Source organism: Carya illinoinensis, chromosome 7 (assembly GCF_018687715.1).
Source record: "Carya illinoinensis cultivar Pawnee chromosome 7, C.illinoinensisPawnee_v1, whole genome shotgun sequence".
Taxonomy (NCBI): Eukaryota; Viridiplantae; Streptophyta; class Magnoliopsida; order Fagales; family Juglandaceae; genus Carya; species Carya illinoinensis.
This window is the reverse complement of record NC_056758.1, coordinates 4,500,826-4,515,863: the sequence shown is the minus strand read 5'-3', so window position 1 is coordinate 4,515,863 and position 15,038 is coordinate 4,500,826. Positions and strand designations below refer to the sequence as shown.

General features: G+C 33.3%; 1 protein-coding gene across 11 annotated transcripts; it reads right to left on the bottom strand.

The window, feature by feature from the left end:
* Window positions 1-792: 792 nt before the first annotated feature.
* LOC122316580 (pyrrolidone-carboxylate peptidase-like) lies at window positions 793-14,390 on the bottom strand. Of its 11 annotated transcripts, none has more exons than XM_043133219.1 (7): window positions 14,161-14,339; window positions 13,175-13,182; window positions 12,841-13,082; window positions 12,058-12,162; window positions 11,910-11,957; window positions 10,235-10,453; window positions 793-854 (listed from the first exon to the last, which is right to left on the bottom strand). In XM_043133219.1, the coding sequence occupies exons 3-7, from the start codon at window positions 12,991-12,993 to the stop codon at window positions 810-812; spliced, it is 570 nt and encodes a 189-aa protein (XP_042989153.1). In that variant the 5' UTR covers window positions 12,994-13,082; window positions 13,175-13,182; window positions 14,161-14,339; the 3' UTR covers window positions 793-809. The 11 variants fall into 11 exon arrangements, 8 of the variants coding, with proteins under 8 accessions (XP_042989153.1, XP_042989147.1, XP_042989146.1 ...); XM_043133216.1 differs by adding an exon at window positions 8,252-8,318 and having other exon boundaries at window positions 808-854; window positions 12,841-13,182; window positions 14,161-14,338; XR_006244274.1 differs by lacking the exon at window positions 793-854 and adding exons at window positions 7,956-8,318; window positions 9,149-9,244 and having other exon boundaries at window positions 12,841-13,182.
* Window positions 14,391-15,038: the final 648 nt, after the last annotated feature.

The following is a 15,038-nucleotide window of genomic DNA, read 5'->3' as shown; positions in this document are numbered from 1 at the left end:
TGAGCCATTGAGAATAGAATAGAAGGCTTAAAACGAGAATATTGAAGGAATGCAGATTAGTTATAGAGATGAGAAGAAAACTTGATGCAGATTGGATGAACTTTAAAATTTTTTTTATAGGGATAGCATAAAGAACAAGACGAGCTATCATCCAAGTCAAAGAGCAATGTAATTTTTTTTACCGATCGGGGAAAATGACATTTTTTTAGAAACTCGGAGCCCTCAAACTCGTTTGTTAACAATATCGGGCGATTTTTTTCAAATCTCCAACCACACTTGTCGGGTCACGGACGGATCCATTTTTTCAACTATATACAGTTTCTACTAACGCACAATTTTCTTCAGTTCATTTACTTATTGCGGATCCTTTTTAATGATGCTAAAAGGGAGAGAAGTGTTAGACTAGAACATTAACATTGTTTGAATTGCTAAACTTGTTATATATTGTGATGCCCCCAAATTCCGTTTGGGATTGGAAGGACATTTGAAGCGTCGAGACATGCAACACAAAGTTATATACCCCCGTTCATGACATATAAGATTTAATATTCCTAATATGCATCTAACATTATGTAATATTCGCAGCGGACAAATTTTTCTTTAGCAATACTATGCACCAAAGTGAAAATATTCCAAATGCTTAAAACATACTTCATATATAAAGACCCATTGAACAACTAAGATCATAACACTAGTCCAAAATACTTATGATCCAAAAAGTATTGGAGATACAACTCTATCGTACAAGTAGTAATTTACGTTAACTACTATATTAATATTGAGTCGCATCGTCGCTCAGTCAACTGTGTCTAGTTGGTCAGCTCCTGATTCTCCTTCAGGTCCTGTAACAAGATCTACCATTCGGGAGAAATGGTAGTTGGGACTACCACAGTGAGATTTAATTACAAATCTCAGCAAGTTAACAAAAAACTTCCACACAAGCTAATGATGCATGGATGACAATAAAAGCATAATTGCATAATCAAATTCATAAGTAATTAAAGCATAACTTGGCGTACAACATAACATAATTGACATAATTTAAATTGAAACATGAACTGAACTTGAATTGACATGAACTTGATCTGAAACTTGACTTAGCATGAACTTGCTCTGAAACTTGACTTAACATGAACATGATATGAAACTTGACTTATCATGAACTTGTTCTGAAACTTGACTTAACATGAAAAATACATACTCCACAGTTGTTGTGGCCCCATGTATTCTACGTGTAAATACATACTCTATAGTTGTTGTGGCCCCATGTATTCTACACACTCAATATGAAACGTGACTGGAATACGAAAGGACTGAAGCCCTGACATAACATAACGTGACTTGAACATAACTTGAAATACATGACCAACTTGAGATAGAAACATTTCATAACGTGACATAACATATAATAGACAACATATTTAACATGACATACTTGCAACAGTGAATATTACATGACTTGACATACATGTAATAGATGACATACTTAGCATGACGTACTTCTAATGTACAGTAATACATGATAGAATATATTATGTAACAGATAAAAATTGATGACAGAATAAATTCTGTATAATAGACAATTACGTGATAACTTGGCATGGCATGACATATATGATAATACACATACATACACTGTAGTTCCTTTACTTAGCACCCATACATAGTAGACTCCTAGTAAGTTAAAAGCTAACTTACCTCGATCTCTACGTTTCTTATAAAACCTCAAGCACGATCACGAGGAACTGTAATTAGTGATTCTAAAAGTTAGCACTAAATCACTAATAACTTGAAATATGAAAAATACTAACTTAAAGAGTAAAATGAAAATTTTACTCTCTACATATAGGAAAATGACCGTTTTACCCATAACTTAAGGATTTTGCATACTAACTCCAAAAGTCACCAAAATTTACATGCCTCATGTAAATTTTATCTTCAACTCAAATATCAATTTAGAAAAATTTAAAACTAATCACAACTATTAAAACTCCATAGGGCTAAAATTCTCATATGCTATTTCTATTGATTTTTGTTTCTAACTTGTTTTGATTAATCTTTTGATCTATGACTTATAAAGATGTGATCTTCAAACCAAACCATCGCATGGTTTAAAAAGATGTCCTAAAACATATATAAGCTTCTAATTCAAGATCACATGGTTAAAAATTAACCAAAACATAAATTTAGCCAAGAACATCCACACTTTGGCTTATTTGAATATCTCTTTACATAAAATTTCATATCTTTGAAACTAACATCAAATATTTTCAAAATAATAATATAACATGTATATAAGATGCTTAGGATCCTCCAATAAAATTATCAAAGTCATTGGAATAGGTTTAGACCACCAAAGAGTTAAACTTTCTCAAAACAGAAATTGTTTTTCCTCTTCCAGTTTCTAAGTTTCTAAATCTAAGAAAATCTTTCATCAAAACCTTTAATCATGCAAGTCCTCAACCAATAATCATATATACATGTTAACAATACTTCATAAAAATTTCGAACCAATATCTATCCATTAGCTTGGTCAAAAACTTCAAAGTATAACATATTCTCCAGTTTATCTCCCAGAATGACCTTTCTATAGTTTACACAATATTTGACTGACCAAATGATCTTCAAATGGGACAAATAAGATATCCACGTAAATTAGACTAAAAAATGAACAACTTATATAAAGGAGACTTTATGATAAAACACTTATAAAAGTTTCGAAATGGGCGTGCAAAAGAACACCTGAAAGCTGTCCGAGAGAGAGTGTTTGATATTATTTCAATGGAAAATGTAAATGAAGATAATTTCGTAGGGAATGGTGGCTGGAGATACTTATGGATGAGATATGGAAGAGATGAGGCTGGAGTGAGAGTTAAGTGTAGGACTCTCTTACCCGAAATGAGAGTTAATTGTAAGACTCTTTTACCCGAAGTGAGAGTGGAGTGTAGGACTCTCTTACCTAATAATATTTACAAAAATCAACTCAAGATATTTTTATCCAATAATATCCACAAAATTAGCTTAAAATATTTTTATCCAATAATATCCACAAAATTAGTTTAAGATATTTTTATCCAATAATATCACAAAAATTAGTTCAAGATATTTTTATCCAATAATATCCACAATTTTGAACAGACGTTTCGTCCAAAAATATGAAAAAATGTTATTATGCCATAAGACCTTAAATAACTCTCCGAGTCTAATGGCACAAACCATAATACATTTAGACACTTCTAACTATTTCCAATAATCAAAAACACACTTCTGATACCATAATGAGTAATAACACTAATTATGTAGTTAGATTAAAACCTATATGATTAATGGATTCGTGAAAGCTTTTAGATTCTTCACGAGGTTCCTAAAGTCAATAGAAATTCCACAATTGAATTTCTAGCGGGCTGTTACATATATGCTTGGAATTATATTCATACTTTTGCTTGAAAAATTAACGCACATTCTCAGGGGGAGCTTAAGTATTAATACAGGCTTCAAGTTCTATCAAGTATTTGTCATCATAAAAAAGGGGGAGATTGTTAAACCCAAGATTTCAAGTTTTGTATAATTATATATTTACACATGGATTTTGATGATAACAAATGAATTCAAAGAATAAAGAAGTCTCAAACTCAAGTTGTCTACACAATGGAGTCAAGCACATCAAGGAAACAAGCATGAGCAAGAAGGGAACAAGTTCAAATTAAAATTATAGAGTAATGTTGTAAATCTCTTAAAAATTTGAAATTAGGATTAAGGCTCAAAATTAATATTTTATCATAAAACATTAAAATACATTTTCCACATGTGCATGAATATTTTGAAAATTAAATTTGAAAATTTTGAAAGATGATTGATTGTCATCTTTCACATGTGCATATTTTATTTGAATATTTTCAAAAGTGATTGATACTTTTTTAGACTTATACAAAAGGTAGATGATTTTGTTTGAAAAATTTGAAAAGTTAAGTGTGCTCCTTTTGTCATATACAAAAAGTAAAAGATTATGTTTGAATTTTTTGAAAAGGAAAGTGTGCTCCTTTTGTCATATACAAAAAGTAAAAGATTAGGTTTGAATTTTTTGAAAAGGAAAGTGTGCTCCTTTTGTCATATGCAAAAAGTAAAAGATTAGATTTGAATTTTTTTGAAAAGGAAAGTGTGCTCCTTTTGTCATATGCCAAAAGTAAAATATTAGGTTTGAATTTTTTAAAAAAGTAAATGATGTTGTCTTTGACATGTGAATCTTTTTAAATTTGAATATGAAGTCTCATATGCCTATAAATAGATCATTTGAGAGCTTCACATTTACAACATCCAGAGTATACAACATTCATTCAAAGCTTTCATTATCTCTTTTTTAAGCATTGAGGCTTAATTCTTATTCATTTTGAGAGATATAATTTGTGCTGTATTGTTCTTATTTCACTCATTGAGGAGTGTTTTCTGATAACCTACCCACTATCAGCTCTTGTATCAGAAAAATGATGTGTATAACCTTTGTGCGTGTAGAAAGTGTTCTACACAAGGAATAGTTGAATCACCACGTGTAAGGTGATTGTAAGTGTAGAGGGTGTTCTACACGGATCCTTTGTAGCGGTGTTATTCAAAGGTATAATAGGTTTCTATCTCCACATGAAGGAGGTTGAATAGTGAATTTGGGGATCCTCAAGGGGTAGCTTGAGGCGAGGACGTAGGCAGTGGAGCCGAACCTCGTTAACATACTGAGTTTGCTTCTCTCTTACCCTTACTCTTTATATTTATTACTGTTTCATATTTTGTTTATATTTTATATTGTATATTTAATTTATAATTGTTTTTTTTTTAAATATAACTCAATTCACCCCCTTCTTGTGTTAGTCATCTGGGCAACAAACCATATTTAATAAATGAATCCATAAGACTCTACTACAGATGATGTAGAGTCAACTATGCCTACACAAAGTGTTGGAGGCATTCCTCCACTCGCACCCAATGTAAGTAATAGTACTAAATCGAGTGTTAGTGGTAGACCTAGGTCAATGGTTTGGGATCACTTTACAAGAATACCAAATGGTGATCCAAGTAAACGTTCAGGCTAAATGTAATTATTGTACTGCTTCGAATGCATGTGATATAAAGACCAATGATTCAAAATCCATGAAGTATCACATTGAGAAACAATATAAGAAATGTCCTTTTAATAGGACGGATAAGTTTCAAACTACTCCATCTTGGAAGGCGGATAGAGGAAGTGGCAGTAGGGAACTCGTGTCCATAGCTTTTAGTATTGAGGCTTGCAGATAAAACTTAGCAGAAATGATAATTCTTGATGAGTTATCCTTTATGTTTGTTGAAGGAGAGGGTTTCAAGAAGTTTATGCTTACTGTTTGCCCTAAGTGGGTAATGATTTCATCCTGTATTACGGTTGCGAAGGATTAATTTAGTATGTATACGAAGGAAAAAAATAAGTTGAGAAGTGCTTTTCAAGAGTAATAAATTTCTCTCATTACGAATACATGGACATCCGTGCAAAATCTCAATTATATGTGTATGACTGCATACTTTATTAATGATGATTGGAATCTACATAAGAGGATTCTTTCTTTTTGTTTGGTTAAGAATCACAAGGGGGATACACTTGGTAAGGCCATTGAGATGTGTTTGCATGACTGGAGGCAACCAAAATATCTTGCTATCACACTTGATAATGCAAGTTCTAATAATGGTGCAATTTCTTATTTGAATAAAAAAATCAAGTATAGGAATGATACTATTTTGGAACATGAATTTTTACATGTTCGCTGTTGTGCCCACATCTTAAACTTAATAGTTCTTGGAGAGTTGAAGGAATTTGATGAATCTATTGCGAAGGTGAGAGGTGTTGTAAAATATGTGAAGTCCTTACCTCAAATGTGGAGTATGTTTAAAAAATGTGTACAGTTAGAAGAAATTACGTGCAAAAGTGGCATTTGCTTATATGTACCGACTAGGTGGAACTCCACCTATTTTATGTTAGAGAGAGTTTCAAAATTTCGAAAAGTTTTTGAACGGTTAAAAGAAGAAGATTTGGTTTTCCTTACTAGTATTGAAGACGATGATGTGGAGCATGTAATGAATAGGAGAACGTAAAAAAACTTGAGGCCTCCCAATAATATCGATTGGGAAAAAGCAAGGTTGTTTGTAAACTTTCTTAAAGTATTTCATGATGCAACTTTATGCTTTTTAAGGGGTATGTATGTAACTTGCAACTCCTTTTTTTCGGGAGTTAGCTACAATATAATTGATTTGGAATATCAAAATCAAAACTCTGTGGTGAGATCAATGGCCACAAATATGAAGAAAAAATTTAACAAAGATTGCGACAACTTGGATAATATGAATATGTTGTTGTTTGTTAGAATTCTTTTTGATCCTCGGTACAATATGAGATATCTTGACTTTGAATTGGAAGGGATGTATACCCATGATCTCATGAAAGTAGTTGATTTGAGTTGTTAAGTGAAGAATACTTTAACCCGTATGTATGACGCATACCTTACAAAAGAAAAGGTGAGCAATTTTTTACAATAACAACAGGAGCCTAAAAGTTTATCACGTGAAAATGTAAATTTTACAGATGAAGATAATGCAAGTACAGACATGGATGTTTGTGCACAAAAAATGGTCATATTTAAGCAACGGTTGCAGTCGGAGGACTCTCTTGAAAGCAAGTCAGAGGTTGATAGATACCTAGATAAAAAGTATGAGACAAACAATGCAAGTTTTGACATTCTAATTTGGTGGAAAGTTAATTTATTTAGATATCGTGTGCTTTCAAAAATTACACACAATGTACTTGCAATACCAATCTCTACAGTTGCCTCTCAATCTTGCTTTAGCACGGCAAGTCTTGTTCTTGATTCTTTCCAAAATATTTTATCTCCGATAATGGTTGAGGGCCTCATTTGTGTACAAAATTGGTTTCATTCTTCTTCTACTCCAATTAACTTTAGGACTATAACGTATGATGTGGAGGATTTTGAGAGACAATTGGATATTGGTATGTTTACTATTTGCTTCATTTTATAACTTTTATGATTTATATATGTAGTGACAATTTATATAAATTGTTTTTCTTCCTCTATTGTATAGCACTTGCTCAAGAGGGTGAAAATTTTATGGAGGCGTCAAATACAATGTCTACATCTAATGCAAATTCAAGAGGTAGGAACTTGAATTGTTTTCTTTAAAATTTCAGATTATTTTCTTAAATTGTGACTTGTCCAATTTAGTTTTACTTTTGTATTGTCTCTCATTAAACTTTTGTATCCTATTTGACAGTATTTTGTTTGGTGATGAAAGTTTTGACGAGATCAAGTATTTGCCATTTAGAAATCAAATCTTAATTATTTGTTATTTTTATTAGTTATTATTTAGTCATTTGTAATTCATAATACCACTTTATTAGTTATTATGGCTAGAAGCCTAGATGTATGGATTGTAAATTGTAACATTTTTTGTGTCATTTACTTAACTTTTTTATTATTTCTTAACCGTTTTTTCTCTTTTATTTGGACTTTTAGATATTTAGTTGGCATGTTTAGTTGGATGTTTAGTTAAGAATTAGAAGTACTCTTTAACTTTTTTTTGTTTTTGTTTTTGAAATATGAATGTTTAGTTGGCATAAAATTAGATGTATTAAATTTCATTTGACATAAATATTGTTTCTGTGTATGTGAGGATTTGACATGAATTGTTAGATTTTTTTTTTTTTTTTGATGTAAAAGTGATGCTCTTGAGGTTTTAATGAAGTCATGGGTCTTTTGCAAGCTATTAATTTAGACATTAAGTCATGGGTTTTTTGCAATTTATTGGTCTATTTCAAATTTTCTTACTTTTTTTTTTATTCAAATTTATTGTATATAGATAATTTTCTTTTTATGATTAATTTTATTTTGCTTTCAAATCTTTTTTTTTTTTTTTAACTTAAAATGAGATAAAATATTAGTGAAATTTCACTATTGGGCCAAAATATATAGATTAGGCCAATGACCCACATGGTACATAATTGGACCGACCAAACCGGACCGTCCCGAAAGGGACCGGTCCTTATAGCAGTTCGGTCCGGTCCAGGGTGGGAAAACCTTGGACCGAATTGATCCGGTCCGATTCGCAAAACCCTTGCAGACCGACCAGACCAGACCGAATTCAGCCCTAGTCAAGTGTTCATTAGCTTCTGAATTAATAATCCATAGATCTTAAGTAGATGAGATAAGATATGCGGACGTTGTACCTAAATGGTCAAGAGTAGCTATTGAAGATGAAGCCGCCTATGTGCAATCCAAAAACTGATTATACTCCTGCTTTAAGCCAAGAAAAAACCGAACATTAAAATCTTCCCATAGTTTTAGCATACTTGGAACATTAGAAGTGATAGATTGCTACATTTTGAATTCTTCATATATGCTCATCACTAGAGAATAATATTCTTACAGGCCCAAAGCAGTCTGTTCCAACATAAAAAATTGTTTACACAACTCATAAATACGGGTTATGTTTCTAGCACCCGAATACATTTGTTTGAGATGTCTCCACACTTCTTGAGCAATGTCAAAATGTATTAAACTTGTGCAAATATTAGGCTCAATACTAATAAACATTAGAGACAATATTTGAACATTTGTTTCCTCCCATTGAGGAAAAGCAGAACTAGTCGAGATAGGCATTAGATCAACCAAGTGAGTACAACAAAGACCATTGCCTTTCAAAAACATTTCAACAGATTTTGACCACAACATATAATTTTTTCCATTCAACTTCTCCGAAGTCATAAGCATACTGATATTTGGTGCAAGAGACAGTTACTCCAATTTAGTTGCCATGAAGAAAAGTATCACAACAATTCACTTGGAAACAAAGATTTCATACAAAAACATGAAATATGGATGAAAAACTAGAAAATATAATCTAAAAAAGTAGAAATCTAGATTAAAACCCCAAATTTCGGGCCTGTATCAAGTGGAACTAGCCTGTACCGGTCAAAATAAACAAATATCGTGCCTAAACTACCCTATTTCGAGCTTGAACCGACCTGTTTCGAAAAGTTTTGGGTACCAGTTTATACCGGTTTCACAGCTGACTTAAAACTGGAATAAGCTATCCTAAACGAGAATAAGACAAGCTGGTTTACCTTATATGCATTACCATACGGGTCTTATTCTAGATATGAATAAGTTCCTATTCCATGTTAGGGGCATACCCTATCGAGAATTGGGTTTGTTGAGACCTGCAACCAAACACCCAAAACGGAGCTCATCGTCAGTGATAAACTGTTGCTCTGGCAACTGATGATGATAGAAAACACACCAGCATGCACAGAAAACACCGGCAAGTTGTGTTTTGATGACTTTGACACCTGAGGTCACCAGAAACACGCTACAAAAGGCTTTCTCAGCTCCCTGCCGCCAACGCTGAAGAGAACAACCACCACTCATCATCACAAATCACCACAGACGGTGATAGTGATAACACACGGCGCCACTAGCCACCACTAACTATTCCAGTGACTTTGACACCTGAGGTCACCAGAAACACGTTGAAAAAGGCTTCTTCAGCTCCCTGCCGCCAACGCCAAAGAGAACAACCACCACTCATCACCACAAACGGTGACGGTGATAACACATGGTGCCACTAACCACGGAAATGCATTGAAAAAAGGTTCTTGTCGCACAACCACTACCAACTAACTACACAAAGCGCTCTGATACCACGTAGTCAAATATAGAGAGAGAGAAATTACAAGATATTGTTCATTGATCTTTTGAACTTATACATACTACATACAAATGACAGTAATATCCTCATATACACTAATTACAACCATACCCTCTAATAATATACAAGATAAAAATTTAAAGTGCATGATATCAAGATTTAAGCCCTTCAGGAGCAAACTAATGACGAGAAGCAAGTGTTGGTGAAGTTAGGGGAACATAAAGGTAATCAAATGGGGCAAACAATAGTCGAGGAAACTAGCATTCCATCTGCCATGAAAGATTTCAGCGAGTTGCCAAAACCCTTTGAAAAGTATTCACCAAAATGCATGAAGTACATGTGCAACAGAATTTTTTTTCAGTTAAAACACACTTCCGATTTATTGAAGCATATTAATGCATCCAGCAACCTTCACCAATATGGCCAACAACATTACAAACACATGAGCTCCAGGACATAAGCTTGTGGGTGGATCATATCATCAATATAAAGAAGCAAGTACCTCCAACAATGAGGCAGCAAACCGCATTTGGGTCTCCTTGTCTATGGTCAAGAAGAGGGGCACATGCACAAAGAGCGATTTGGTCCCTTTCTGCTCTGCAAATTGAAGTGAATGATAATAAACATAATTGCATACAAATCGTCCTGCATCATCTGAGGTCATCACTTCATAATCCATCTTTGCCAATGCCTTGGTAATCTCCTTAACTGGAAGAGAGGTCTGCGTGCAGTTCAAAGACGAGAACTATTTAGAAAGCCAACAGAGAAACAATACAGTATAGTCATAAATAAATCACAAAATCATGCCAAACAAAAGAAATTGTCCAATGGAGCCATTTAAGGACTTGTTTATGTAACAAGGTATTCTTAGATATTTCCTTCCCAAACATCACTCAAGCACAAAACAATTTTTAATTTCAAATTTTCAACATTTTCATCTAATCATTATCCAAACACAAACCCAATAGAGCTTTCCCAAACTTCCGAGATTTTCTGAGATATTATGAGATATTCTAAATTCAGTGTCCAAACGAGCCTTAAATATTCGAAAATCAAGAACGAACTACGGAGGAGCACAAGAACTTCTTTATCCATAATCTTCTCCCAGGGGCTGCATCTATAAACTTTAATGGACTTAGTTTACATGATGTTTTAGTATCTTTTTCTTCCACTAGTTAATAGAGATCGTCTTACTTATCCAGAAGAAAAAAGGCATTTGAATAATATTATCTCCGCAATACTTTCTATTCCCTGGTAACTAAAGATGCATTCTTGTATTAACGGGTAACGCCATACAAGCATCAATACAAAATGAAGAGTAGAACTGTGTCCTGATAATTCGATTGATTTTAACTGGTAAGGAATTCAGTGCCCATCTAACTGGGTTCCGCTTAAATATCAGGAGACACCATACTGAATACTACTCATAAGATTCGCAGTTTAATTTTGAAGAATGGTGACATGCTTAACTGCTGTTTCTGTTTTCCTTTTTCCCCTTTAAGTGAGAAACTCAGAAATTAATGCCTCCATACTATCAAAACAAAGAATAGTACTAGACTACAGCTCTATTCTATGAAATTAGAATTTAATGCATGAAAGCCCCTGAAGTCTTATTGACATTGGACAAACTCTCTTCACTAATAAAGACAACAGCTCCTTTCTGTTTCACTTATCACAAAAACAAATAATAAATAAAATAAAATAAAGATAGTAGCTCTAGTACGATGCACCCCTAAAATTATTTAACCAGGATAGGCACAGAAAGTAAAAGATCTGCTTCCCATATCAAAAAGTTTTCTTCCTTTCCACTCACAATTCAAATACAGAAATCTTCCAATAATAAATTTTTTCCCCATGAATGCAATAAATCTTTAAACCAAGTGAAAATGAAATGCTCAAACGGAGACCTGACCATGGATTATGGATATAATGCAATTTCAGGGCTGTAAACAAGAAAGAAATCACATTAAAGAGAAGTGCCCCAATGGACTAACTACCAAACTTTTAACATAAGATTTATCCTTCGTGGTGACAATTGCCACAGTTCATCAATCAAGTAGGTTTATAATGAAATAATATGTACGTAAGCATATATATATATATATAGCACTAAACAAGCAGTAGATTAGAACTTAACAAAAATGAAAACCCTTTCATGAAAAAAAAACACATTCTACCTGTCGCGTGTGTGAAATTCCACCATCTGCAGGAATGATGGGAGCTTTCTACAAAAAAAATAAAAAGAGGAAATTTCGAAGGAATTTAAAATGACAAAACAACTAAAAATATAGATATGCAAAAGAAACCTTAGCAACTTTATTGAACCTGGGGCTTCCATCCCAGCTCATCGGGACAGCGAAAAGTAGCTTCATTGACAGCTTGTTGCTCAATGGCAAACCTTGTTGCACCACTATTAACTCCAAAGTGTACCTGGAGGAGATGTAATTACAAGTATGCAAGAGTTCAGCACAACAAACAGCTGTTGGATTGGTGTAGATTCCGTTCTGGTTCTAAGTAAAGGTTTTAAAATTCAAATGCAGTAAATCGTAGTAAATTGTTTCATTTAGTCAAATTATCAATTTTACAGTCCAGAAATATCTTCTTCTCTCTAAATATGTAGAAAACCATTATTACCTAAAGGTCTGCAACATAATTTGCAGAGGATCTAGCTGGATACCAATCTTTATTACTATCATATCATGTTCCTGTATGAACATATTGGACTCCGCTGTGAAAGTGAAATTAGGAAGGAGACTCGATATTGTGGAATAAAGCAGCTAACCATATAAATAAACTCGTCTTGTGTCAACTCTTATTTCTTCTCTCCACCCTTTTTGTACCCCCCACCCAAGTATTCTTAATTTTGTGCTGCTATCACAGCAGAAAGGAGCTGTTTTCCAATGAAGTACAAATATGAACTTCAATGTTTCCAGCTATAAATCATTGTGATTTCCAATACAATTACTGAGCCTAACAGATCTCTCTACCAGGCTAGAGTTCTGTTGGAAGAATGGGAAACAGGAAAAGAAAGGTTGATAACTTGGAGAAAGGAGTAACTGAGCATAAACATAAAACTGAGCAGAAGAGATTAGACATGTGGTTACTGACCCAAATAGTTCTTCCAGAATTTGAAGATTCAGAATCCACCCCACTAATGGCAGATTGCAACGTCTGGTATAAGGCAGAAAGAGCTCCTTGTCCAGCAGTCTCAAGAATGCTACAACTCCCAAGAATTAGACCTTTCGGCAGTCCCTTCTTCATCACATACTCTTTGAGATTACTAACAATTGTCTCAGTTGGATTCTCTGAAACTCCATGGAATTTCTTAAAACCCGTCACATGAATTGTTACTGCAGGAGGCCCATCGGACCCCATTTACCAATTATTGAGATATAATTAAAAACACGTTATAGCGTCAAAATGAGAAGTAGTATCTGAGTACCTGCCGAGCTGCATCAAACAAGAGGAAATGGGTTAGGCAGTCAGGAAGCTGCAAACACAAAAGTATGTCGAACCAGAAAAGCTATAATAATGTCTTAGCATCAATGTAATTTTCAAATCTTATTGGACTGTGTCAAATTTTAGTTTCCATATAATCCTAAAAAGCTCATAATCTTCTTTTTAACTTTTTTTTTTTTTTTTTTTTTTTAATGCTAACACTGGATCCTGGACTCTTCAAGCACCAAGTAATTTCCCAGGCAGGTAGTAGTTCCTCCATCCCACATGTACGGAGCAACTTATTTAAACCCCAAGGAATAGTTACCAAAGGCATTAGATTTAGAGTTCGAATCTGGGTCACCCTTCTTAAGGAGCCTTAACTCTAGAGAACAAATCAACCCAACCTTTCAGGGTTAATGAAGCCATAACGTAACAATAGAAGTTAATTGCAGGTTTAGAAGGCTATAGTTATTAACTGTAGTATCTCTAACTGTTTACTCAAACCATAACATTATAATGATAACAGTCAAATGTTGACAACTTTATGGGGCTTTCCATGAAAAGAAACCATTGAAAGAAGAGAGACTCCTATAATTCATCCGGAAAGGCTGAAAAGTGAGAACTCAAAATTGGAAAACCTCTGTAGTCTCAGTAGCATAAAAAAACTGCCAATACAAGAAATGATTGTATATACAACGTAAATCAAGTTGCTGAGAATACAAAAGGCATTTGAATTTATTAACAACCCAGTTACTAAAATCAATATCGGGTCAATTTAAACCAATAATCCGATCCGAAGTCAAATATATACACATCAAACAGGAGCTTAGACCCCCCCTTAAGAACTATCAAGGAAAAGAATCACAGTGAATCACTGCATTAAAGCCAAACCAGTCAGAACCCAAAACCCTAAACTAAAATTAAATCAGAATTAAGCTTGATCGGACAGATTATCACAGAATCACTTGTATCAAAAACCCAGAAGCCTACCTCAAGAAATAAAGCCAGGAAATAAAATCTGTAGTAAGTTGGCTACGAAAAATTCTACAATAAGGAACGAAACGATCTTCACCCTTACCCCTTTAAACTCCACAAAAGAGAGGTAAAAAAAAATAATGGACTCAACCACCAGTCTTATCTGCTCATAGATGATTAACTGGTAAAGATTCCTATCAGATCACGAAAGCGAGACGTATACATACACACATTTAAGGAACGTGGAAGTGAAGGGTCATTTTTCAAACATAAAAATACGAGAGCATCTGTCACGGAGTACCATTATTTATTTATTTATATATATCCGCGTATATATGTTAGATTTCTGGAACAACCTTGCATCATTGCAAGAGGTCTGTACTCTCAGTAAGAATTTGCAGTAAAGTTGATAACTTTTTCTCTCTCCTTTCTTCTTCTTTCTTTTTTCTTGATATTAACTAAAGATTTGTCCTTTATTTGTCACAGTGATTCGGCTCCTTTATGACGTCAGGTGAAGATAGCATTTTGTTCCAAAAATGGATAATGAATTAAAGATAATACATAATATGAACAAAATATGTTATCTATTTTTTTAATGTTTAAAAAAATTTAAAAATAAATAAATACTTTTATCTATCGATACATTCACAGATAACCAGAGATGAACTTGATCAAAACAAATGTACTTAGCAGTCCTCATCTGTGAAAGTGTAGAAGTTTTGACTTTTGAGGGAAAAATTACTTGGTGACGTAAGGCTAAAAATTAAAAATATCAGAAGAAAAACTGAAGTAAATATATTGGAAATAGATGTTTTTTTTTATTATATAAAAATAAATTTATAAATTAACGTAATTAAATATAATATATATTAAATTATAAAATTATTTTTATT